At 54.5% G+C, this 22,759-nt stretch overlaps 12 protein-coding genes across 12 annotated transcripts; 6 read left to right on the forward strand and 6 right to left on the reverse strand.

Annotated features, from left to right (window-relative positions):
* Positions 1–497: 497 nt before the first annotated feature.
* Positions 498–1,193, reverse strand: G647_05360 (uncharacterized protein; the record flags this gene model as incomplete). Its single annotated transcript, XM_008729691.1, has 1 exon — positions 498–1,193. One exon carries the CDS (start codon positions 1,191–1,193, stop codon positions 498–500), a length of 696 nt encoding a protein of 231 aa, XP_008727913.1.
* Positions 1,194–1,517: 324 nt separating this feature from the next.
* Positions 1,518–2,212, forward strand: G647_05361 (uncharacterized protein; the record flags this gene model as incomplete). The annotated part of the gene is made up of 3 exons (XM_008729692.1): positions 1,518–1,545; positions 1,705–1,772; positions 1,832–2,212. The coding sequence occupies 3 exons, from the start codon at positions 1,518–1,520 to the stop codon at positions 2,210–2,212; spliced, it is 477 nt and encodes a 158-aa protein (XP_008727914.1).
* A 488-nt stretch (positions 2,213–2,700) lies between these two features.
* Positions 2,701–3,067, reverse strand: G647_05362 (uncharacterized protein; the record flags this gene model as incomplete). Its single annotated transcript, XM_008729693.1, has 2 exons — positions 2,701–2,870; positions 2,950–3,067. 2 exons carry the CDS (start codon positions 3,065–3,067, stop codon positions 2,701–2,703), a joined length of 288 nt encoding a protein of 95 aa, XP_008727915.1.
* A 910-nt stretch (positions 3,068–3,977) lies between these two features.
* G647_05363 (uncharacterized protein) lies at positions 3,978–5,461 on the reverse strand (the record flags this gene model as incomplete). Its single annotated transcript, XM_008729694.1, has 6 exons — positions 3,978–4,074; positions 4,135–4,423; positions 4,512–5,073; positions 5,124–5,239; positions 5,297–5,323; positions 5,383–5,461. 6 exons carry the CDS (start codon positions 5,459–5,461, stop codon positions 3,978–3,980), a joined length of 1,170 nt encoding a protein of 389 aa, XP_008727916.1.
* A 2,222-nt stretch (positions 5,462–7,683) lies between these two features.
* Positions 7,684–8,233, forward strand: G647_05364 (uncharacterized protein; the record flags this gene model as incomplete). The annotated part of the gene is made up of 2 exons (XM_008729695.1): positions 7,684–7,740; positions 7,796–8,233. 2 exons carry the CDS (start codon positions 7,684–7,686, stop codon positions 8,231–8,233), a joined length of 495 nt encoding a protein of 164 aa, XP_008727917.1.
* A 27-nt stretch (positions 8,234–8,260) lies between these two features.
* Positions 8,261–8,659, forward strand: G647_05365 (uncharacterized protein; the record flags this gene model as incomplete). The annotated part of the gene is made up of 1 exon (XM_008729696.1): positions 8,261–8,659. The coding sequence occupies one exon, from the start codon at positions 8,261–8,263 to the stop codon at positions 8,657–8,659; it is 399 nt and encodes a 132-aa protein (XP_008727918.1).
* Positions 8,660–9,064: 405 nt separating this feature from the next.
* On the reverse strand, positions 9,065–10,154 carry G647_05366 (uncharacterized protein; the record flags this gene model as incomplete). Its single annotated transcript, XM_008729697.1, has 3 exons — positions 9,065–9,200; positions 9,311–9,843; positions 9,939–10,154. The coding sequence occupies 3 exons, from the start codon at positions 10,152–10,154 to the stop codon at positions 9,065–9,067; spliced, it is 885 nt and encodes a 294-aa protein (XP_008727919.1).
* A 2,138-nt stretch (positions 10,155–12,292) lies between these two features.
* On the forward strand, positions 12,293–12,766 carry G647_05367 (uncharacterized protein; the record flags this gene model as incomplete). Its single annotated transcript, XM_008729698.1, has 1 exon — positions 12,293–12,766. The coding sequence occupies one exon, from the start codon at positions 12,293–12,295 to the stop codon at positions 12,764–12,766; it is 474 nt and encodes a 157-aa protein (XP_008727920.1).
* A 655-nt stretch (positions 12,767–13,421) lies between these two features.
* G647_05368 (uncharacterized protein) lies at positions 13,422–14,726 on the reverse strand (the record flags this gene model as incomplete). The annotated part of the gene is made up of 1 exon (XM_008729699.1): positions 13,422–14,726. One exon carries the CDS (start codon positions 14,724–14,726, stop codon positions 13,422–13,424), a length of 1,305 nt encoding a protein of 434 aa, XP_008727921.1.
* An 893-nt stretch (positions 14,727–15,619) lies between these two features.
* On the forward strand, positions 15,620–16,153 carry G647_05369 (RING-box protein 1; the record flags this gene model as incomplete). The annotated part of the gene is made up of 4 exons (XM_008729700.1): positions 15,620–15,742; positions 15,796–15,874; positions 15,931–16,001; positions 16,055–16,153. 4 exons carry the CDS (start codon positions 15,620–15,622, stop codon positions 16,151–16,153), a joined length of 372 nt encoding a protein of 123 aa, XP_008727922.1.
* A 323-nt stretch (positions 16,154–16,476) lies between these two features.
* G647_05370 (uncharacterized protein) lies at positions 16,477–16,623 on the reverse strand (the record flags this gene model as incomplete). Its single annotated transcript, XM_008729701.1, has 1 exon — positions 16,477–16,623. One exon carries the CDS (start codon positions 16,621–16,623, stop codon positions 16,477–16,479), a length of 147 nt encoding a protein of 48 aa, XP_008727923.1.
* A 1,386-nt stretch (positions 16,624–18,009) lies between these two features.
* Positions 18,010–19,995, forward strand: G647_05371 (uncharacterized protein; the record flags this gene model as incomplete). The annotated part of the gene is made up of 1 exon (XM_008729702.1): positions 18,010–19,995. The coding sequence occupies one exon, from the start codon at positions 18,010–18,012 to the stop codon at positions 19,993–19,995; it is 1,986 nt and encodes a 661-aa protein (XP_008727924.1).
* Between the last annotated feature and the right edge of the window lie 2,764 nt (positions 19,996–22,759).

The following is a 22,759-nucleotide window of genomic DNA, read 5'->3' on the forward strand; positions in this document are numbered from 1 at the left end:
TGTGGTGCAGTGTCAAGAACAGGAGGACCCACCGACTGAGATCCACCCGGATAGACGAGCGAGGCCGAAGGGACCTTTTAACTCCCGTGAAGGTATGGAGTCGCGTAAACCAGTATCAAGTGTACACAGTACCCCGGCTCCCAGAACAAGTGACGAACGCCCTGTGTGTGGAAAAAGGCGTCGAAATCATCGGCATGATGTATCTCCATGGCATCCTAAGCAGCCCAGGTGTTTCTGAGCATCCACCTTGAACCAAAGACGAGAAGGGTGGCTGCTAGAACGATGAAGAGCCACGATGTTCGCGGATCCAGGCGGGAACTTCGTCCGAGTATCCAGCCATGAGATGACCTGCGCAGGTCATGAAGCGTATTGACCCCTCGATGTCTTTCGCGGGCAGGATAAACAGCCGGGCAAGTGTTTGACGCAACTGCATCTAGTCGGTCTAGCCTGGGCGCCTCACATAGCTCTAGAGACACGGACGAGAGTAAGGAGGTACATCAGTCCCAATCGTCGTCGTCGTCGTCTCCCACGGGTTGTTTGCGATCGCGGATGCCTCGCCGACCGGTTTGACGTCGATCGGGCGCACCATCGTCTTCATCGCTCTCGTCGTCGTCGTCGTGTCTCAGGAGATGCCTCTTCCTTACAACAGTCCAGTCAACTATTGCCTCCTCAAGAGCTCTCGTGACTTCCACAGTGCCCTCTTTACCATCCCAGCACAGACCTTCGAAGCCAGTGATCCTTCCCTTGACGACACCTTTGACGAAGCCGATGACACAAGGTAGTACTCGCACTCCCAGCTTTTCAACCACAAAGGGTGCGTGGTTGACGTTGATTCTCGCAAAGGCAACGTCTCCGTCAGCGTACTCTGCATGCTTGAGGGCGATAGTTTCACAGTGGAAGTCCATCGTACTGCATCTTGCAAAATCCGGGTGAAAGAAGTGGACGACCGCTCGCTCGTGCTCAGTTGTGAAACTGAGCGCCTCGTCGTCGCTCTTCAGAGTAACATAAGCCTGCTTGGCCGTGTTGAATACGGTAGTGGTGGCTGCACTATTGTATTCTTGCATGCGCTGAGCACGATATGAAGTATCGTCTTCTTCCTCGAGAGATGCTAAGATCGCGTCGGCGTCCTCGTCTTCGGCATTGCTTCGCGGCTCTGCGTTGCCATGTTCACTCTTGCCGTTTTCCAGCCCCATACTGGAGTCACTCGACAATGGTAGAATCGCAATAGCTTTAGAATTCGACTGTCATCACTCCGGGCTCAAACAATCATTCATTGCATGAAGTGAATCGTAGGTGGCTTCTAATGTCCCACTAAGTCCCTATCGTGTATTGCTTTCGAGCAATCGACACTGCGTCTGAGGGTGAAAATGTGCCGCCGGACGCGTCTTGGCAAACCCAAATCTTGGCGTTGTGGAGCCCACATTCGTCGCTCTGCCGGAACTGCGACTTTGGAGGTTGATACAACTTTTCCGACGACCACCTCAACGCCAGTGCTCTTCAATCGCAAGACCGTAGGGATGGCACCACCAACTCAAAAGCCGAAAGGTACGACAGTCTATTCCTTCCCACAAACGACAATGAGAGAAGAAGCAACCCGGGTGGTGTCTTCAGAGTCGCACTCTTGGACTCACCGGCGGACTCATTTCGTTCTCTCGAGTAGTCATTCTTCTTGAACACGCGCTGACATTATCGTTCCTTGTCCAGGCGGCGACTCGAAGCCAAAGAAGCCGAGTGCCAAAGCCAACCAGGCCGCAAAAGCCACCCTCAGAGGCGTACGTGTCCGAAGTCGAAAACTCCCTTCCGCACCAGTCCTTCTAACTGTGACGAATAGGTCCACACCCAGAAAGCGCGAAAAATCCGCACATCAACCACATTCCACAGACCCAAGACCCTCGTCCTCTCCCGGTCACCAAAGTACCCCCGCAAGTCTATCCCCCATGAGACCAGACTCGACCACCACAAGGTGCTCATCCACCCCTTGAACACCGAGAGTGCGATGAAAAAGATTGAGGAGCACAACACGCTGGTCTTCATTGTGGACGTCAAGGCCAACAAGCCCCAGATCAAGGCCGCGTTGAAGAAGCTTTACGATGTGGAAACCGTCAAGATCAACACTTTGATCAGACCGGATGGCACGAAGAAGGCGTTCGCGAGGTTAACGACGGATGTGGATGCGCTGGATATTGCGGCTACGAAGCTGTCGATCGTGTAGAGAGGGATGGTGTCGGACGGTGGATGGTGAGTGGGCAATGGCTGGCAGAGAGCGTCCTGTTGCGTGGGGCTTCGAAAAATGCTTCAAACATCAAAGCCGCGGTTCCGGCGCGAACAGGATTCAATCTCGACATAACAGAGTAGAAGTGTCGAGCAGACAGCCACGCTGAGATCCCAGGACCTTCGGATAAAGGAGAAGAAATCCCATTAAACGGGCTTCGATACGAAGTTTCCCACGCCATTGGATCTGTGATGTTCATACAATTGAGCAAAGAGTCAGGGTCCTGACAAGATTGCCTGCCTTCTCTTCCCAATCCAGCCTGCCGTATCTATGTGAATAACAACGGCAGCCTAGGGTTTCCTATCCAGGTATCCCGAAGACAGTCCCTAGTTTATGCATGTTGCTTCCAGCTTTTTGTACAATTGACTTCGCACCTTTTGTCTGTTGAAACAAACTCAACCACGGATAGCACTGAGCATGGTCACAGGTCACTGCTGCTGCCTCAAGGCCTCCAAATGCTTCAGAATGACCAGATTCGAATCAAACAGGCGATTCACACAGTTTGTCATGCAACCCTCCTCCTTTCCTGCCAGTTTCCCGGAGGATATCGAGCCCGTGATGCACTTCTTGAAGCACATTTCCGTCAACTCGTGGATTTCTGCAGCGCGCAAGAAGACGAACAGATCAGCACCACATCTTCGATCGCAGATTCTGATCTGACGCAAGAACCAACATACGTTTCTGAACTTGGGCTTTTTGTGTTTCACCCTGCAGGAAGATTTGGAGTTCGCGCTTTTCGCGGTCGGAGAGGCGATTGATGTCCTCTGGATTGATGTTGATCTCGCCGTCATCCATGATGCTAGAGCTGTGCGATAAGGTGGATAGGCTGGATGATTGCAGATTCGCAGGAGTCTAGATAGGTCCTCGCAATGAGCCAGAGGTGTACACAGTAGGGAATACCTAATGAAGGTACTTTCACTTCTGGCTGAGCGCATGGTCTTTGTCGGCGAGTCGGAACCACCCGTCGCCGCCAAGAGAAGTCTCTTTTGGCTGACACAAAAGCAGCGTCACATATTGACTTCTTTTATTGATTCCATCGAGCCGCCTTGACGTGCCCGGACTCCCATACCGCTTGAATACAATGTCCCGACAAAGTCATGCGGACCAACTTCCAAAGTTGACCATCGTTTGACACAAACAAGGTCTGAGATGTTGGGAAGTAGATCCCAGGCATGAGTTAAAAATGCATCAGGCAGGCTTGACTGAACCTCAAGGTCCGTATGGTAAGGAATACTGTGACATTGCAATTCTCCGTGTCGACGGATTACGGACTCGAGGTGGCTAGCAGAGTGCATGGCTACCTGGATGGAAGTGTCCAGAGTGGAGGCCGTGAGCGAAGACAGCTCTTCACACCCAAGCCAGAACAGGTTATTCACCGAGTCCGCACCGACAACCACGTCTTATTCCGGTCCACCACAGCATCCACCTCCCCCTTCTACGACACATCACCTGCGCCAGCGCCTGCAATTGCCAGCCTTCCAGCCGTAGGCGCCTGTCAATCTGCTCTGCAGGCGTACAATTACCGATTCTGACGGTCTTGAGGCTTCAACCCGACCTGCGGGAGGTCGGGGCCGCTCACGCAAATGCACCTACTACAGACATGCCCGCGGCTTTCGAGCAAAGGGTCAGCCGGACACATCAACCGCAAGGGAAATGACTCTTCGAATGACGCACCTCCCAGCAGAACGTAGATAAATGCCATGATCTAGTCCTTCTTCGTCAAGGTCAATTGAGCTTCTTCAGATAGAAAGTCTTCCGCCAGCAGATCGACTGTCGCTGCATATATCAGGAGACCCGAGGAACTATGCACCGATCAGCAGTCTGGATCCAAGTGGCAGGAAGGGGAAGAGCCGTATTCTTACAAGGCATTGAACGCGCCCACTAGAATCAACGCAAAAGCGCTGGAAGGATCGTACGAGTTGCGGGTCAACAGTCCGCTGGCCTGTCCGATGGGACAAGTGAGTCCGAACGCAATAACCAAAATCCAGCGCCGGACCGCCTTGTTGGGATACGGCACCGCGGCGATGCGGGATCCCAGCCCTAGGCCATCGAAGAATTGATGGAACAAGATCGCGATGAGAAGGACTACGAAGCCATCACCTGTGATTGAGATGGTCATGCCGACAAAGATCGAATGGAAGAGAATGCCACCTTCCAGAAGAGTGATGTTCAAGTTTCATGCGGCGAAGGGTCGCCTCGCCGGCGAGGGATTCCGTATCTGACAAGGTGATCGACGAACGGTCATCGAAGGACGATGTTTCTGCAGGAAGAGCTGCAGCTCGAGGAGTGATCGCCAGGACCATGGCCTTGAGCTCCTCTCGTTGTCGGACATATTGGGCATAGAAGACCTGGAACCAAGGAGGCATGTCGGCGAGGTTGTTGTATTGTTCCATCTCTTCGCCGGACGCCGGCGTCACTTCGTAGGTACTGCGTGGAGATGTATTAGCCTCGTTGTGCTTCAGTCTGCATAGTGACTCGGTCAACATACTGTGTATAGGCGTGGGGCTTTTCGTAGTCGGCATATTCAACGTGCTCTCCGCTTCGAGCGCAGTCCCATACGAGGGAAGGGCCTGGTGATCAACAGTTCCTGGTCGAGCCCCTTGATGGGCCAAAGCGACGGTGCCGTGACCCATGGGTCCACCGTGAGAGTGACCGCCAACCTTGGCTTTGAGGTACATCCCGATGGTGAATAGAGCAAAGAGCGCAGTCATCATGATGACTCCAGGCATGGCCGGATATTGTTCGGTCAGAAGAGCAGGCAAACACGGGTCGGTCAGGGAAGAGAATGCTGTAGGAACAAGCTATATCCGAGATCAGTTCGGGCATGCGTCTTGGGAAGTAATGAAAATACATGGACGAATGCTGTGGCAACCAGGACGCCTGTGCCGAAATGCTTGCAGAAGAAGAGGACACCAGGTGGAATCCTCATCCATCGGATCCTCTTTCCAGTCACCGGGAAGCCAGCTCCTGTCCTTGATATTAGTCTCAGATAGGTTGATCAAATGATGGGGTCAAGATGGGTACCTCCGATGCTGAAAGCAAAGACCATGACTAGTATCGGGCATTAGTTTCTTCCATAGCCAACGTGCAATCACCCAACCTCGACTTACAGACAGCAGCAATGTGAAGTGGCAGGTCGTAATCGTCCTCGCTGAGACCACCTCCACCACACTGTGGTCGTTCTGACATATTGAGAAATGGGCGCCAGGCCTTTTAGAGATATAAGCGAGAAAAATTGAAAAGAAGAGCAAAGCCCAGCCTTGCACGAGAACAGAACAGTGAGCGCGACAGAGCTACCAGAGCCTGAAGGAAGGAACCTTTTCCAATTGCGCGGGACTCAAGCTTGTCTATAGCCATGCAAGAGGCGCCAAGAAGCATCACATCCTGTTTAGCCTTTCCCACGGTCGGAGCCTAGACGCCGGTGACTGGGCCCTAGATTGTCTCACAGCACCAGGAGCTAACAGTGATCAGCACGGGCAACAACAAACGAGGCTCTTTGTGGACGTCGAAATGGACATAGTATCTCATTTGGTACCTCCAGCTCGATGCATAGCTTGTTTGGAACACAAACCTCTCCGTCTGTGCTGAGCTGTGGGTCGGCAGATCCCGAAGCCCATATGAAGTTCTGCCGCGCACGGTGCCGCCAGTACCGTATCCTGAGGACAGGAGTAACGCGACTTGACAACGGTATACTTGCCCAGTGGATGGCCGTGTCAATCAGGTCAACGACCCTCAATAGTGATGTTTAAATCCTCTCATGTACCAGGAGTGTCTCTCTTGACTGGGCAGATTAAGTCCCTTCTCTGCCTACTCTTGTCCTCAAGGCACGAAATCGAAGCGGTGACAAGGGAACAGCTCTTGGAGATCCTTCTTGGTTGTCGTCCAGCCTCACTCATTCCAAAGCAGTGTCGTCTCTGGGTGGGTCATCCATTGCCGAGCGAGCGGCGCTACCTGATGCTTCCAGGATCTGATATTGCTGCTGACTGATTTCATAAATAAATGCATCTGGATCTCGGAGCTGATGCTGGCTTCTTGGCGAGCAGAACAGGGGCAAGGCCTGGCTACAGCCTGCTGTTATCTGATTGGCCACAGGGCACTCCACACCAACGCTAGCGGTTTCTTCCACCTCGCCTTATGAAGCTGAAGCTGAAGCTGTTCCCGGTTCGCCAATTCCCATCTTTATGATGTTCCACATCCTCTTTTCCCGCCCGGACGTCGGACAAGCTACGTGCTCGGTTCGAGTAGATGGCCCCTCCAGTGGCGCTCCTACCTGCTTCCCCGGATCCTCAATGTGGCGTGTGCTTCAATCATGACAAGCAATGGCCCCAAGGCTCCGCCCTACGTAGATCACTGTTCTCTTTGGCGCGACTACCATTGCAAAACCGGAAGACTTCAGACATTCCCAACGTCTCCCCCTCTTGGCGGCGAAGACCGAGACTCCAAGCGAGGTAGTAATCCGACTGTACACGTCCCGATTTGTGATTCCCGACCCCAATACAGTTAGGACTCTAACTCGAAGCACCTGTGTCACATACAGCCAAGAGCCGAACACGTATACTTCGCTGCATATCGTTGCTGCGATGATCCTCTGGAATCACCCTGCTACAGATCTCTTACAGACGGTCGAGTCTTCTCCAAGCTTTGCTATGTTGGGTTCTGTCGCTAAGCCTCCAGGCGAAGCGACGAGAGAGCCTACGAGACTGGTGCGTGACAATTGTATAAGGTAAACGTGGAGGAACAGACCACGTTAGTTTCCAAATTCGAGCCCATCCCCTTGCCTTCCTCAGCAACGGTTGCTTCTGCTTCCGCTACCCAGTCTTTCCTTTCCTACCACATTATCGATCTCCTCGGCATTCGAGCTCATCCCTGGATTAACATGTCTTCATCAATTGAAAGCAAGAGCCAGGACCACATTATTCAGGAAGAGGCACATGCGGGCTCCACAGCTCTTGCCGGTGGACCTGTGCAACAGCCAGAAGACGGACCGGCGGAGGAAGTTATCTCTGCGTCTGCTGGGTCTGGGCATCTCCCTAAGCACCTAGGGCCGAGCAACGAGGAGCAGACGACTTCGTCCAGAGACCCTTACTCCCTCCAGGGCTACAAGGTCGACAGCGTTGGCCTTGACGAATCAAACAGCAAGCGCCCTTGCCGCAGGCAGACCCGGTGAAGAAATACTGTGAGTCTGTCAATCGCTGGACCGGAAGCCTTGACCACCAGCTTTTGTCTGATCCATGCCCCGGGCGCTGACAACAATCCAGATAACCGCCAAAACGCCCTCATCGACGCCTACCTAGGCAGCAACGATGAAGAGGCCCTCGAAGCCGAAGACAACATCAAGAACGAGGGCAAGGTCCGGTTCGCCGTCAACGCCAGCTTCGCATGTAACTTCTGCCTGTTCGTCATCCAGCTCTATGCGGCCATCTCGACCGGGGTCGCCGGCTCTGTTTGCCACGGCCCCAGACGCATTCGTAAGTCACCTTCTACTACCTCGGCGAGGATGCACATCCCACTGACTGCTCTCAGATGGACCTCGTCAGCTCGGTCGTCATGCTCATCACCTCGTGGATGGGAGCACGGCCCAAGCTGGCCAAGTTCCCCGTCGGGCGCAAACGCGTCGAGACCGTGGGCATCATCCTCTTCTGCGCCCTGATGACGACGGTCGCCGTGCAGCTGATCATCGAGTCCGCCCGCGCCCTCGGCCGTGGGGCCCGAGACACAGAATCGCTGGCCATCATCCCCATCGCGTTCGTCTCGACGGCCATGTTTTCCAAGGCGTGTCTCTTTGTGTACTGCTTCCTCCTGCGCCGGTACCCCGCGGCACGGAACTTCATGATCGACCACCGCAACGACATTGCCGTCAACCTGTTCGGCCTGACCATGTCGACCGTCGGCAGCCGCTTCAACAAGGTATGGTACCTCGATCCCGTGGGCGCCATCTGCATCGCACTGCTGATCCTGTGATCGTGGGCCTCGACGGCGTTCGAGCACATGTGGTATCTGGTGGGGAAGTCGGCGCCGCAGGACGTGCTGAACAAGCTCGTGTACGTGAGCGTGACGCACGATGCGCGGATCCAGAAGATCGACACTGTGCGGGCGTATAATGCTGGCGAGAAGTTCTATGCCGAGGTGGACATTGTGATGGCCGGGACCGAGCATCTCAAGGTCACGCACGACGTGAGCCAGAGCTTGCAGCGGAAATTGGAGGGGTTGTCGGATGTGGAGCGGGCATGTGTCCACGTCGATTATGAGGCCGAGCACGACGCCCATGAGGAGCACAGGGCTCTGTATAAGCGGGCGAGAAAGGCCGAGGAGCAGAGGGTGGAGGATGCTACGGGGAGACCGGAAAATGAGGCGAAGAAGGGCGTGTTTGCGAGGTTGCCGAGGTGATGTGATATGGTGGTTGGATCTTGTCTTTGTGATCGTAGCCGTGGTGAAGGGGTTGATTCTACTAGAAAAGTGTCTATGTTTCTGGAAATGCTATGTGGTAACAGCAACGGTACCTCGGGCTGTAGTTGATGGACATACAGGAAGTGGTGTGAAAGATCTCTGTACATCCGCCATACGTGTATACACACGAGCCGCAAGCCTGAGCGAACAACAAGGAATAAACACAGACATGCACGACACCAGACCTTGACCCCAGTCATTCTCAATAATTAATGATCTACCGAAAGGCAGTCAAGTGTCCTCCCCTTCACCCTTGCCACACAACATCCACCCACAGTGAGTGCGAGACAGTGCGAGACGCTGTCCATGAGACGTACACATCGTAATCATCATCACCATCGATCCTCAAGCCGTGGACCACGCAAATTCGACCCTAATCGGATTATGATCCGAGAGTCTATCGCCGTTGGGCTGCACAAACTTGTTCGCCACGTGGATATAGGTGAGCGCCGACAAGCTGACCGAGTCGCCCGACCGATACCTGGAGTGACAAAAGACAAGATCAGCATCAGCATCAGTCAGTGGCGTGGAGGGAGCAACGCCCACAGATCATCACATGCACATGCACATCCCACGCAAAGGACAACTCACAAGATCTTGTCCACATCCTCACAGTCATTCGTCCCCGCGGGGATCCCACAGTCGATATTGGCCGAGCCGGCCGCGGGCGCGACGCCACCCCTGACGAGCTCGATCCACGCATCGTGGAACCCGGCGGCCGTGAGGAGATCGATGCTCCGGCCCGACTCGGTATACCGATCATTCAAGTCGCCGGCGATGACGACCGCGCGGCCGACCGAATTGGCGGCGATATAGGCGAGGAGCTGCTGGACGTTGGCGCGCCGGGCGTTCTTGTCGCCCTGCTCATCCCCGGCGTCGGCGTGCAGATTGTACAGATCGACCGTGACGCTGCTAGGGAGCTGGAGACGCATGAACGTGAAGCCCTTGGGCGTCAGGCAGTCGGCCTCGTTGATGAAGCACGTGGACCACGGCACGCGCGCGAACGTCGTCCACGGGAACCGCGAGAGTGTGTTCAGGCCGCTTCCCAAGGGTACGTTGCCCGACGTGACGGTGCGGTAGGCGTGGTTGTCATGCTCGTACAGGTCGGAGTGGTACGCAAAGTCCTAAACCCCATCACAAAGAAAACGGACGGACGAGTCAGTGTTCTGTCCAGGAGGGGGGGCCCTTCTGCTTTGGAGGTCATGGACACAACACACACCTCCTGCACGTGGATCACATCGTACGCGTACTCGGCGAACTTGGAGCCGATGGCCGCCGCGTTGGTGGCCTTGTCGCCGGGGACGCCGTTGTCGGTCAGAAAGGCCGGCAAGCCCGCGATGTTGTAGGTGAGGAGGTCGAAGGTGCCGGACGTGGCGGCCGAGGAAAGTCGTAGGAAGAGGAGGATGAGAGTAATCAAAGTCGAGATCGTCTTCATCGCTGCGGCAGAAGGACAGGGAACAAGTACGAGCGCGATATCGGCATCGACTTCGACATCATGTCTCCTGCGACGCGCCGGGCTGAGGCACCCTGGCGCTCTAGATATAGGGAGAAACGACACTTCAGACTTGAGATTGAGACTTCCGTCTTGGTAGGCGGTCAACGAATCAATCAGTCTGTCAATCTGTTCTGCGACGGGCACGTCTAGACCCGTGGTGGTCTATGGAAGCGAGGCTGTGATCCGGGTCGAACGTCTCCCGCCCACATGGTCCTCTGTCCGGGCACTGTGTACGACTACATACGTGAGCCGGGATCCTTCCAGCAATTTCAAAGCTTCATGCATGTGCTGGGACAAATCAAGTCTCGACGGGTACGAAGACAGCAACGGACGGCGATCGAGCGACCTGACGACGTGGCGCTTTCATTGGCAGCTGCTGCAATGGCCACTCAATGCCCAAACCACCGAGAGCTGCCGTTTTTGTATTTGCCTCCTGCACAGTGCGTTCGCTTGGAGAGTGTTTCAGACTCAGAAGACATGGATCAGAATGCTCGGTTTTGCACAATGTTGGTGAGAGGAGAGGGATTGGTGCGCGGACGCCAGGGGACGAGATTAGGCTTCTGGCCAGGGGAGCCCTATCACCAGTCTCGTACGAGTATGTCTCGATTCTGGGCGACTGGTTCGTATCCCTGCATTGACGGGATGCCATTCTTGGCTTGTCGATCACTGCATTACTCCGGCCGATCAGGGACCGAACGTACTTGAGTCGATCATCAACCCAGAAGCCCGAATCAAGGACCGTACAGTGACTCTTCGACTGTCTTGTAGCCCTCGAGTCTGCCACGATGGGCGTCAAATCTCTGTAGGCCTCGAGCACAAGATCACTGCGGCCCCCAAGATCGATTAGGTGGACCAGCCCTCTATTATGTTGAGTAGCAGGGGTCATCTCCCTGGGAGAACACTAACACACCAGAACGACCAACACCATCAATGACAGGAACAAGAAGTCCCGGACTTCAACGCCGCTACTACCTGTTTCCCAAGTACCTTTAGTCTAATCTCCTTCACTGCGGCATCGGCAGCACACCGACAACCCGCTCGCGGACGACTTCATCACCCAAGGTGAGCTCGAATCGACGCAGCACCGCCAAGGTCGCCAGATGCATCTGCACATACGCCAAACTACAGTACTCGTGATATCCCCAGGATCAGCATTTCGATGCGCGTCCCAAAGGCGTCAAAGGTCGCATTGGTCGCGATTCTCGGGTGTCTGCCACCTTTGTTCCCTGCCGGGGTTTGGTCGCATGCGTATCGAGCTTACGAGCCAGGACACAAAGTCCGTACCAGGGATCCAATCGCGACTTTGCCTTGCTGAAGGGTTTGTAATTGAGCAGGAACGTGTCACTTAGGCGTGCCAAAACCCGCGAACATACACGATTTCTTCCATCCAGGCCTGCCAGAGGGATATGATCCTGCTGCTACAGGGACCCGTGATATTGCCTTGTCCAATGGCCAACGACAGCGGACAGCGGTTGTTCGGGCAATGATGCGAAATCCGGAGGTATTGCTACTCCGATGAGGCAACGAGTACGCGAGATAGTGAGAGAGAGGCGGTCATGCAGGAAGCTCTTAAGAAAGCAAGATAGGGTAGAACCACGATCGCGCATCAATTGTCGACGACTCAAAGGTGCGATCGGATCATGGTTTTGCATGCGTATACACCGTAGATTCGGTGCGCTGCACAGTCATGACAGTATTCCTAATCATAAGTGGTCAATGCAGGACCTGGTATGGGTTGGAGAAAATATAAGAGGAATCTCAACTGGTCGAAGGAACAGATCCGAATCCGAGGGAAGCGCCGAATCATTGCTGCTTTAGATGAAGCGGGCAAGGCTGACGGGGCTCGGCCGAGTTTCCGCCTACGTCATCGACGCCGCTTTTCCGCGTTCCGCCAGTCGAAGTCGCAGCCTTGCCTGCCACTTTCCCTCTGTTTCGAAGGACAAAACTCTCGCTAGAAGATCATTACTGTACCACGGTACAGACATCTACCACTAAAGACTCCACGAGCCTCGAAGAAATAAATCCACATCCGCTGTACTGTATACACACCCCCGATTCCGCCGGCCACCCCCACCACGATGCCGCCTGTGCGTGCGCGCTCCACGAAAAAGCCACCCCCGGCCGGCTTCGACGACATAGAAGACACGCTCCTGGAATACAGCAACAAGATGCGCGACGCGCAAAATGCCTCCCACGAAGGCAAAAAGAAGCATGAAGTCCTCTGGCCGATCTTCCAGATCTCGCACGCCCGCTCCCGCTACGTCTACGACCTGTATTACACCCGCGAAGCCATCTCCAAGCAGCTGTACGAGTGGCTGATCAAGAACGGGTACGCGGACGCGGCGTTGATCGCCAAGTGGAAGAAACAGGGATATGAGAAGCTGTGTTGTCTGCGGTGCGTGCAGACCAAGGAGACCAACTTCGCCGGCACGTGTATATGTCGGGTGCCCAAGGCGACGTTAAAGAGGGATGGAGAGGAGGGCGGCGGTGGTGGTGGAGGGGGCATTCAGTGTGTGAATTGTGGGTGTCGGGGCTGTGCGAGCAGTGACTGAGCTGCTGCGAAAGTCTCTAGGTGATCGATGACCACGAAAAGAGCGTCGACAAGTTGAACGGCTCTTGGGGCCTTGCTGCTCAAATGGCGGCAAAGACGATCAAGGAGCACTTCGAGCGGCTGCAGCATTGGCGGAACCCAGCGGCGTGCATGGCGGAACAATCTGTTCGCCCAGCTACTTATCCCAAGCATCCGGGCAGCGAAGAACAAATGTTACGATGGAGAGCAGTCATCGTCGGCATTCCGAGTGAAGGAACCGGCAGAATGCCTGTGGAATGCCAATACTGCCAAGGAATAGCGACCGCTAGGCTGTCGCGCGAACCGGCTGGCGCTCACAGAGGCGAGGCACGAGTATTATGAGGATGGCCAGATGGTGGCCATGGCGTCTGGGAGCCAGTCCGCTGCAATGATACCCATGAGATTTTCCGGCGAAACGTTTACCGAGTCCTAGCAAATATAGAATGTAGTATAGAGAATGACATCAGCTTCAAACGAATGGCTACCTGAATCGTCAAAGTATGAGTATCATCATTCACGACAAATGAGATCCTCCTCAAAAGAGTGTCCTTGCTTCCTTGTTTCCAAATGTGTCGCACAATATCGTCCTTAGAAATACTATGCAGGTCGAGACCGAAGGCGTCGTTGCCTAGCATAAATCACCCGCGAGAAACCAGATCCAACTTCAGCACTCTCCTCAAGTCATCCTCGAGCTGTTGCGCGCTAGGCTTGGCTCGATGAGTGGGCATTTGTGGATGGCTCATATAAGGGTTGTACTGCGGTGGCTGTTGATGGGGGGCTGTATTCTTTCGTGACGACGATGGTGGTGTCAACGCGCTGTCGGAGGATAGCTCTGCATACTCCGGCTCGCTCTGAGCTCCATACACATGGCGCAAACGTGAAGAGGTGGGCCGTTTGGGCGTCTGCGTCTGTGGGGTGGGAAATGGGTAGCCCACTGCAGCGAAATTGTGTACAGGATCGGCGCCTGCAACGTCCTGAGAGTATACTGGTGTGGACGGGTTTGACGTGGCCCGGACGGGGCCGGACGGCTGCGGAATAGCAGGAGTCCTCGAGTATGGCGCCCGGGCATTGAAAGGGTTGTTGGTGTTGGGATTATGGCTGGCCATGTTGTTATTTTCTTGCGCACTCGACTTCATGAGGAGCTTCTTCAACGCTTCACTCTTTGCTTTGCGCTCCTCATCGTTCATACTTTTGCCTCCTGTTGATGTCGACCGTGCAGCTGCAATGCGATCCTTGAAGGGGGTAGCAAAGGCTGACCCATCTTCCCCGGGTGTTGCGCCGTCCAACTCAAACGGGAACATCGGGTCTCCTTCGCGGGGAGCAGGGGATAGGGAAGCAGGACTCCCACTAGGCACGGAAACATTGCCAGGCCGAGTGGCAGGGCTGTCAGCTCGAGAATTCGCCCTCGCCTGTCGGGCTGCTTGGAAGAGGAAATCGCAAGGCGTGGCTTCAGCCTTGCTGGGCGACCCGCCGGCGGGCGTGATTGTGGCAGCCTGAGTGGCGGGGGACTCAGCATCAGTCGGCTTCAACGGGATGGTCGTTGTCGTAGGCAGAGACTTCGAATAGAAACTCGGAAGAGGCAGAGCGGATGCAGCTGGGGACTGTTGAAAGTTCGAAGCGGCGTACGCGGCTGGCTTCATCGGGGTTGGTGTGGCCTTTGCTTTCTCGTACTGTGGATTGTTGTTGTTGGCTTGCTTCACCCCTGCCTGATGCTTGTTGAGAGGGTGCGGGGAGACACGTTGTTGGGCTTTATTGCTGTTGTTCTTTGTTGTGCTGGCCGCAGCGGGGTGGGGGTTGCGCTGAGGCCCTGCGGCAGAAGGCACGGAAGGCATCGCGGAGCCATCGAGGCTCAGGCTGTCACCCTCCGAGGGTCGATGCTTCCTCCCAGATCGGCGAGGAGCTCTTTGAGCTGGCTGCTTGGAGGTCGTGATTGGTGCAGACATTCTGGAGCGTGTTTGGGGCTTGATAAAATCGGCAGCCCAGGACCTGATCAGATAAGAGATAAACGAAATGCGACAACGCTCAAATACGCATATACAACAGTAGACAAGAAGGAACCACCGAGTCTAGCACTGGCTGTCTATCTTGAGCGTTTCCGATGCGGCGAAGCGTAAAGTGCGGAGGTGCTGGGTCGTCGTGGTTGTTGTGAAATGTGCTTGTACATGGACGTGTAAGTGTTCATTGTTTGATTGTCTTGTTGTTTTGATGCTTGAACGACCAGGTCTATCGCCGAGGCAGAATAGCTGGTCTAGAGATCGGGCGAAGTGTAATCGCAGAGGGAGGGTATCGTCGGATGTAGGCTAAGGATGGTAGGGTGTCTCGGCCGGTCTGGTGATGAGTGTGAATGTGAGGAGAGGGATGGGTGACGCAGGCTGGCCACAATATCGGGGGAGGCGAGCAACAATAATAAGCGTCTCAGAAAGGCGGCGGCTGAGGCTCGCGGCTGGGAGGCGCGGGTCCTCAGCCCTCAGCTGCTTCGATTGGCCATGGCGTCATCTGCAGGGAGAAACCACCAAACCCAGAGGTGCCTGTCGCCACTCTCTGGGGTTTCAGTGGCGCCAGTCTATGTCGGCTGCAGTCACAGCCTCGTCGTGATTCACTTCCGCCCGCGGCAGCCTTGTATGTTACAGTCTCCGCAGTGGGATCTGAACTGTCAGTGCCTTTCGAGTGCCGTTCCATCCTCCTGAAGGTTGACCGCTTCAATACGTCCTCGCTCCCATCTCTTCCACTCCGGTGACAATCAGAACTGTACCCCACTGATCGAACACTTCCAATTTCAACCGCCCCGCACCTCCGACCCTTTGAGCTGGAATCGCCCTGACTCAAAGACATCACGATGGCGGACGTTGAGATGAAGGATGCTTCGCTCACTGAGGCCAAGGCCAAGGCCCCCGTCAAGGCGTCTAAGGGCGGTGCTACCGAAGGTGGCGACACCAAAAAGAGATTCGAAGTGAAGAAGGTCAATTGCCTCATGAGAAATCAATATCAGACGGCCATACTGAATGTCTACAGTGGAATGCGGTTGCTCTTTGGGCTTGGGACATTGTCGTTGACAACTGCGCCATTTGCCGGAATCACATCATGGATCTCTGTAAGCCAGACAGCGTCCGCACCGACCAATCTGCCTCAGCGCTGACAATGGTACAGGTATCGAATGTCAGGCAAATCAAGGCGCTGCTACAAACGAAGAGTGCACGGTCGCGTGGGGTATCTGCAATGTGAGCATATCTGTAGTTGCTGTCCGGGTCAAAATCGCTGAAGATGGTTCTAGCATGCCTTCCATTTCCACTGCATCTCACGCTGGCTGAAGACCCGACAAGTTTGCCCACTTGACAACAGAGACTGGGAATTCCAAAAGTACGGAAGATAGTCGTATTGTGGGGAAGAGAGCAGGATGTGAATTTCTTGAAAGAGCATGGTTTTGCATGGAGCAGCCTCCCAAGCTGCAAGTCATACCACCAACAGAGCTGGTGTAATCGGCCAGAGGTGTCGGTGAGTCAGCCATGGTTTCCGGAGCCAGCAGCGCTACACGTCTCTGGGTCTGGCGAAGAATTTTGATGAGATATGACCCAGCAACGCTCCGAGGCAGGGAGCACGCCAGCCAAACATACGGATCACTAGCTAAGAGGCTAGGAGGTCGTCGTAGATAGCCCAAAGCTGAATAGCCATGACTCATGACCATTCTATTTCAGTTCACCGAGCTTTCCCTCCCACCACAATCCCTCCTGGCGGCAATGCAGCTTGGGAACCAAGCCATGGTTGGGGATGTTTGTTGTAAATAGGCCAGGGCGGAACGACCAGCAGCATAGCAAGTGCTGTGCCGGCCAGTCCGATCCACATGATTAGGTAGATGTCCTGTTGAATGAAGCCAACAATCAATGCAACAGCCTACAGATGTGTCAATCAGCCGCCAACGCGATCACTTCAACGCCCTGGTAGGAGTTTGTCGGGACAGCCTTACAGAAGAGAGTGTGAGAAGAACCGTGGAGGTCGTCTCGGCAAGGCGCTGGCCATCGAAATCCTGGACGCCGAGTTAGGGAATGGAGGGCTCACGGTGAGGACAAGGTGAGAGTCGGCTGGTTGTTAGGACTTACAATCTGGCCCTCGAGGAGGTCCTGAAGCTGAGAGATAATCGCGTCCATATTCAGCACTCCTCCAGTTGGACAGTGTGCCGTGCACTTGGTGGTTATCGTCTAAGCATAGGTGTCTTTCGTCACGTTGTTTGTGGAATTTGGCTTTGAAACAAGCTCTCCAGACGAGCGGAGTGACTGCAGGCTCGACAATTCTTGAGGCGTCAGTGGGCGTCGGGTCCAGGCTTGACAGGCATTGCAAGGCGATCTCGGCGTCTGACCGCACCAAAGACCGTCCAGGTTTGGGGGATCTCGACGCACCGTGACTGGCTGTTGCCAGCCTGCACCAAGGAAAAGGCAAAAATACCTCGCTAAAGGGCAAGAGTCATGCTGGTTCCGTCTCTCCGGCCCCCTGCAACCTGTAACCTGCAAGACTTTGTTCTCTTTTTCTTCACCAATTTTTCATTCCTGCTTGTCCCCAGTGACATCGTGTCGCATACATAACAACCGCCCAATTCCCCCCACCTTTTCGCACACTTTTCAACCCATCGAGGTCCCCGTCAATTGTCGGAGACTGCTCATCAACTTCCGCATCCTGCTTCAATCTGCTGTGCTGAGGTGGAATTCTTTGTGCTGAGGTGCTCGTTCATACCGACCACCATCCTTTAGCGACCGACTTGTACCCAAGGGTCGGTCCACTTCTACGCTCTATTCCACACAATCCAAATCAAGGCATAGGAAGGCTGTCTTCAGTCTTTCCTATTCTTGCAACAATCCCATCACCCTGGCGCTCGACAACGACGTCCTCTCCCGATCAACCTTCAAGTTGGCGGGCTACACAGTCCTCTCTTCCCTAATCCGCCCGCTGCTAGGCACATCCCTCATGGTTTTCACTGGGGCAACCACCCGACCCCCATAACTGGCCCTTCGGAGCTTTCATCGTGTCCCTGGCCGTCGCTGGCCCAGGGGGACCTTTATTATCTGAATATCTGGAAGAGGAGGTTCGCCTGTTTTGGAATACAATCAAACCCCTTGTTTGCCTGGCGAGAATATCGCCGCAGCACTCTCCAAAGTGGCATAACTTCGATTTACCTGGCACCGTTAGGGTGCTGTCCTTGCGGGTCGGGTCCCTCTCCGAACAAAGACCACGCCCAACATGTCATCCTCCGGATCCCTTCCAGAGGAGAGAATGGACAGCCGATACAGCACCCCTGCTCCCGAGCTGGACGATCATCGGAACAGTCTGGGTGTCCAACCCGCGCATGTGACCTTGAATGTGCCCGCGGTCGAGTTGCAAGTCCCCACACCAAGACCAAGTGAGATCGGAGAAAGGGACCTTCTGTCTGTTGACGATGCCTTACTCAATACGCGCGACCAAGAGAGCAATCCAATCACCCGAGACTTCGAACATGCCATCGACGACGAATACAAAAGCGATGGGGAGCATGACCCCTTCCCAAGTGGCGCAAGGCGTCCTTCCCTTCGTACAAGGAGGTACACCAACAATCGCGAAGCCCGAACCCCGCGGCTTGCAGCAAGGCATGATCGCTCGCGCGATAGCTCTTCTTCGCGGTCTACGTCACCTGCCAATTCTGTCGAGGCATTCGCCGAACCTCGTCGAAGGCAGCGTGCCAACACCGCCGAAAGCCACTCGTCTTCAGTCTTGGACCAGTTCCGCAACCGGACTTATTCGGGAGGCACTAATCAAAGACGTCCAACCTTGAGCAACATCAGCATCCCTGCTGCTGCCCTTACCCACCGCACTGACAGGGATGTTGACGAAGACGACCTTTTCCCTACCGACGAGGAGCCCGGCAAGACCTACAAGATTGATTTTGAGGAGCTCGAGGAATTTGTCGTTCTTAGCGCGCAGGGGAAGATTCCGGATGATCAGATCACCGAGGTTTCGACTGAGAGCCGGACTTTTGGAGATTTGCGGAAGCAATACAGCGGCGGCCAAGAACCGCCCAATGCGGCACTGAACGGTGAATCGTTCTTTGAAAAACCCGTCACGCAGCATGATTCGAACCATGACCCTCCCTCCTCGTCCGAGGAGAAGATTGCGCTCAAGCCTGGACATCTGCCCGTCAAGCGCAATGATCGGTTCTTTTTGTTCTCTTCCGAACTGACCCAGGGGAGACGCGCGAGCAAATTGGGGGACTTTGTTGCCGATGGCACCACATTCCGCGACTTGTTCGACGTCGGACCCGATGGCGGGGTATGGTGGCTCGATGTGCTCAACCCGACCAAGGCTGAACTCGCCGTTCTTTGCAAGGCTTTCAAGATCCATCGTTTGACCCAGGAAGATATTGAGACTCAGGAGGCTCGTGAAAAGGTCGAGCTCTTCTCTCAGTACTACTTCGTGTGCTTCCGCTCATTCAACATGGATCGAGGCCACGAGGATTTCTTGGATGCGATTCACGTCTACATTGTTGTTTGTGCCGATGGAGTCCTTAGCTTCAGCTACACCCCGAATCCGCATGCTAAGAACGTGCGCAAGCGGATCGCCAAGCTCGGCGACTTCCTCTCAGTAGGTCCAGACTACATTTGTTACGCCCTGATCGATGACATTGTCGACTCCTTCGCACCCATCATCCGCGAAGCAGAAAACGAGTCCGAGAGTATCGAAGACCAAGTCTTTATCGCGCGTGAGGACGACTTCCTCGCCCTCCTTCGACAGATCGGCGAGTGTCGCAAATGTGTTCTGAACCTGATGCGCCTCCTGGGAGGCAAGGCTGACGTCATCAAGGGGTTTGCCAAACGCTGCAACGACCAATATCAAATGACCCCCCGCGGCGACATCGGCTTGTACCTGGGCGACATTCAGGACCACGTCGTCACCATGATGTCGAACCTGGGCCACGTGGAGAAGATGCTTTCGCGGTCGCATGCCAACTACCTGGCGCAACTGAACGTGGACAATATTCTCAAGGGCAACCGCACCAACAAGAATCTGGCCAAGATTACTGTTCTGGCGACGATCTTGGTGCCTCTGAACCTCATCACGGGCCTGTTCGGCATGAATGTCAACGTTCCAGGCAAGGACACCGAAGGGCTCTACTGGTTTTTTGGCATTCTGGGCGGGATTGGACTCTTTGTCATGATGAGTTTATTGCTTGCACGGCGGTTGAGGGCCATTTGAAGATGCTATTTGGTGGTATAATGTGTCACATTGGTTTTTTTCATTTTTGGAAAGATTTGTGTCGTTCTCCGGGGACTCTTGACGGATGAAAGCGGTAGAAGGAGGAGAGAAAGTGCAACCGAAGCCACTATGACGAGAATGCGCAGACGCCACAGAGTATATCTACTCCGGGCCCGATGTTCTTGGTTTGATCCAGCTTACTGTATCTTGTGAGACAGACAGGGATAGAAAGAATCTTCGGCTAGACTGACATTTCTTTTGTTCGTCCATTCGTCTATTCGTCCACTCACTCGTCCATGGGGATCATCATCGTCTGTCTGCCTTGCCTACCACGTTTTCAGTACTTGCAACACTAAGACGACTGTCGGGAGGCGGAGATTGGTAATCGACGCGGCCATAGCGTCTGTACTGTAGATGAGGCGGTGGCCCTGCGCATGTCTCTTCGAAGAAAGAACGCGCGTGCTTTTACACAGGACCTATCGAGTGCAAGAGCTTCGATGTCCCGGAAAATAATTTTTTTGGTGACTGTTGCTCTCTCCCTCTAAGCTCCAGGCGCGCGCGAGACTCGATACAATGGACAGCCGAAGAGAAGGTGTGGGCTGGCCCCAAAAATGCATGGTGATCGAAGCGACAGGCAACTTGCTTGACACTGCAAGCCAGCCAGCTTTCCCTAAGTCGTCAATGCGTTCTGGGCCGTCTGCCATTTTGAGAAGCTTCTGGCAACATGCCCAGTAGATGTTTCCGGTCATAGGCTCTAGCTTAGTAAAGAATACAGGTCGGATAGAACCCGATCTCGACCCATGGACACAGCATTTTTATGTCCCTGCGGAGATGGCGACTGCTGATTGGTAATTACTACGGCATGGAATAAGTGCCAAACTGCGGCGTTACCGAAAGTGATGGCACGGAGACCGAGCGGGATCGTCAGCAGGAGTTCGAGGACGATGTACTCGTACCAGTAGACGCATTTCGTGACAGCTGATGAATGGGTAATCCATCCCCTTCAATCCCGACGGGTGGGCTCTCAAGCCGCAGTAATGGCGTAGGAGAAACCAATATCCGACCGCATCGGATGCTGTGATGATGCCAGAATATTCTACTCTGACGAGACGGTTGGAAAGGTCGTTGGGCGTTGGCTATGAAGCTGAAACGGCCGCCGGTGCGCGGCACTGCAGCGGGGCTGAGGTTTTCGGACGCACTGCCAAAGCGCTCAGCTGCGGACGTGCTGACGGAGTTCTAGGTACTCGTAGATACTTCGGTACTGCTACCTGTACGTATACTGGGTACGAGTAGCGTACGAATCTTGGTTAGCGCCACCGGACTTTGCGTGGTCAATGTTCGGCATCTGCTCTGACGCATATCACAGTATTCGATGTGGCGGTTTCCTGTTCATCACGGTGCTCAGACCTGATGCAAACAGGAAACAGGGACAACCCAGGCGTATCTAATTGGTCAGTAGCTTTCTCAGCGTTAATGCAGGGAAAGCTATACTTATCTCAACGCCATGCAGGCAGGCAAAGGCTGGGCCACGGGAATGTCTTGTGTACCTTGCATTAGTCGCAGCGAAACTCACCGATTGGCAGTCGATCTTGTTGCTTCATGAGGCTCCAGAGAGGCAAGCAATCGTTCAGAAGTCGAAGGTTCGAGAGCCTAGAACGTTTCTACTCAGTAGTTACACAGCGCATGACACAAAGGCTGCGTTGCCAACTGCGGGTGCATCAACACGTCTGAATGAACTGCACCGCTCAGGCCATTGCGCGGACAGTCACCGCAGTGTACACATATAGAAGTGGATACTCCATTCCTAGACGGTAAATGAAGTAATTGAGGGGTCCGGTCTGCCCTCGAATGTGATCTGATAGGATTTGCCGAAGGGAGATCGTCCTAGACATTGTCCAGAATGTTCGATTTAGCCGGCCATGCTTCGAAGATCTTGATTTTCAGAATAGCATGTTGTGCAGACGGGCGACTTCCGTCACTCAAAACTTGGTTCTGTGCATGTCTTGAACCTGCAGACCTCGTGTGGCGGTTGCACGTTGAGATCGCACGGAGAATTTGCCCCGAGGAGGGAGATCGCCCACACATCCGGTATTGTCCTCGGGTGCGACTCTGGAAAGGCGATACGGAGTAACGAGGACTTGATCGAGAGGTGTGGGATTCGCATCCGAGACAAAATGATGTGCGTCGACAAAGTCTTTTGACTCTCGAGTTGACTCTCTCTTGACCTCGCACACGGCAAATCACGATAGCGAACCCGCTTCAGCCATTGATAGTCCCCCTTTTATGGGTGTGAAGCCCCTTTATTTGAGCCTCTGACCGTGCCCGTTTGCCTATCATGTAATCTCCTGACAGCGGACTGCAACCTACGTATCGGTTAGCGGAGCCACTAGAAGGCTTGATCGCGGCCCTTAGATTGACGCGTCTCGGAGTAGTGAAACGCGATTCGGACGAGATGATAGTGGAGGCACTTCCTGATTTTCGTTCACGGATGACTGATGAAGAGCATGGAGCAGCGCCTGCAGCTTTGAGCGAACGAGGCCGTCATCAGCTTGTGTTGCCCCCACTAATCGCCTACACCGTCGGCTGATTGAGAGATGATTGACACGTCCAGATCCGGGGCGCAGCGCTTGGTGGTGCGGGAAGGAACAGCTGAAGGCGTTAGGCAGCTGAATGAGGGAAGAATACGAGGGAGTAAGGTCTTGGAGTGGCTGCAGGTGCAAGAGTCGCCGGTTATCGTACCGTAGCTATCGCAGAGACTCGTCAG

Source organism: Cladophialophora carrionii (genome assembly GCF_000365165.1).
Source record: "Cladophialophora carrionii CBS 160.54 unplaced genomic scaffold supercont1.4, whole genome shotgun sequence".
NCBI lineage: Eukaryota > Fungi > Ascomycota > Eurotiomycetes > Chaetothyriales > Herpotrichiellaceae > Cladophialophora > Cladophialophora carrionii.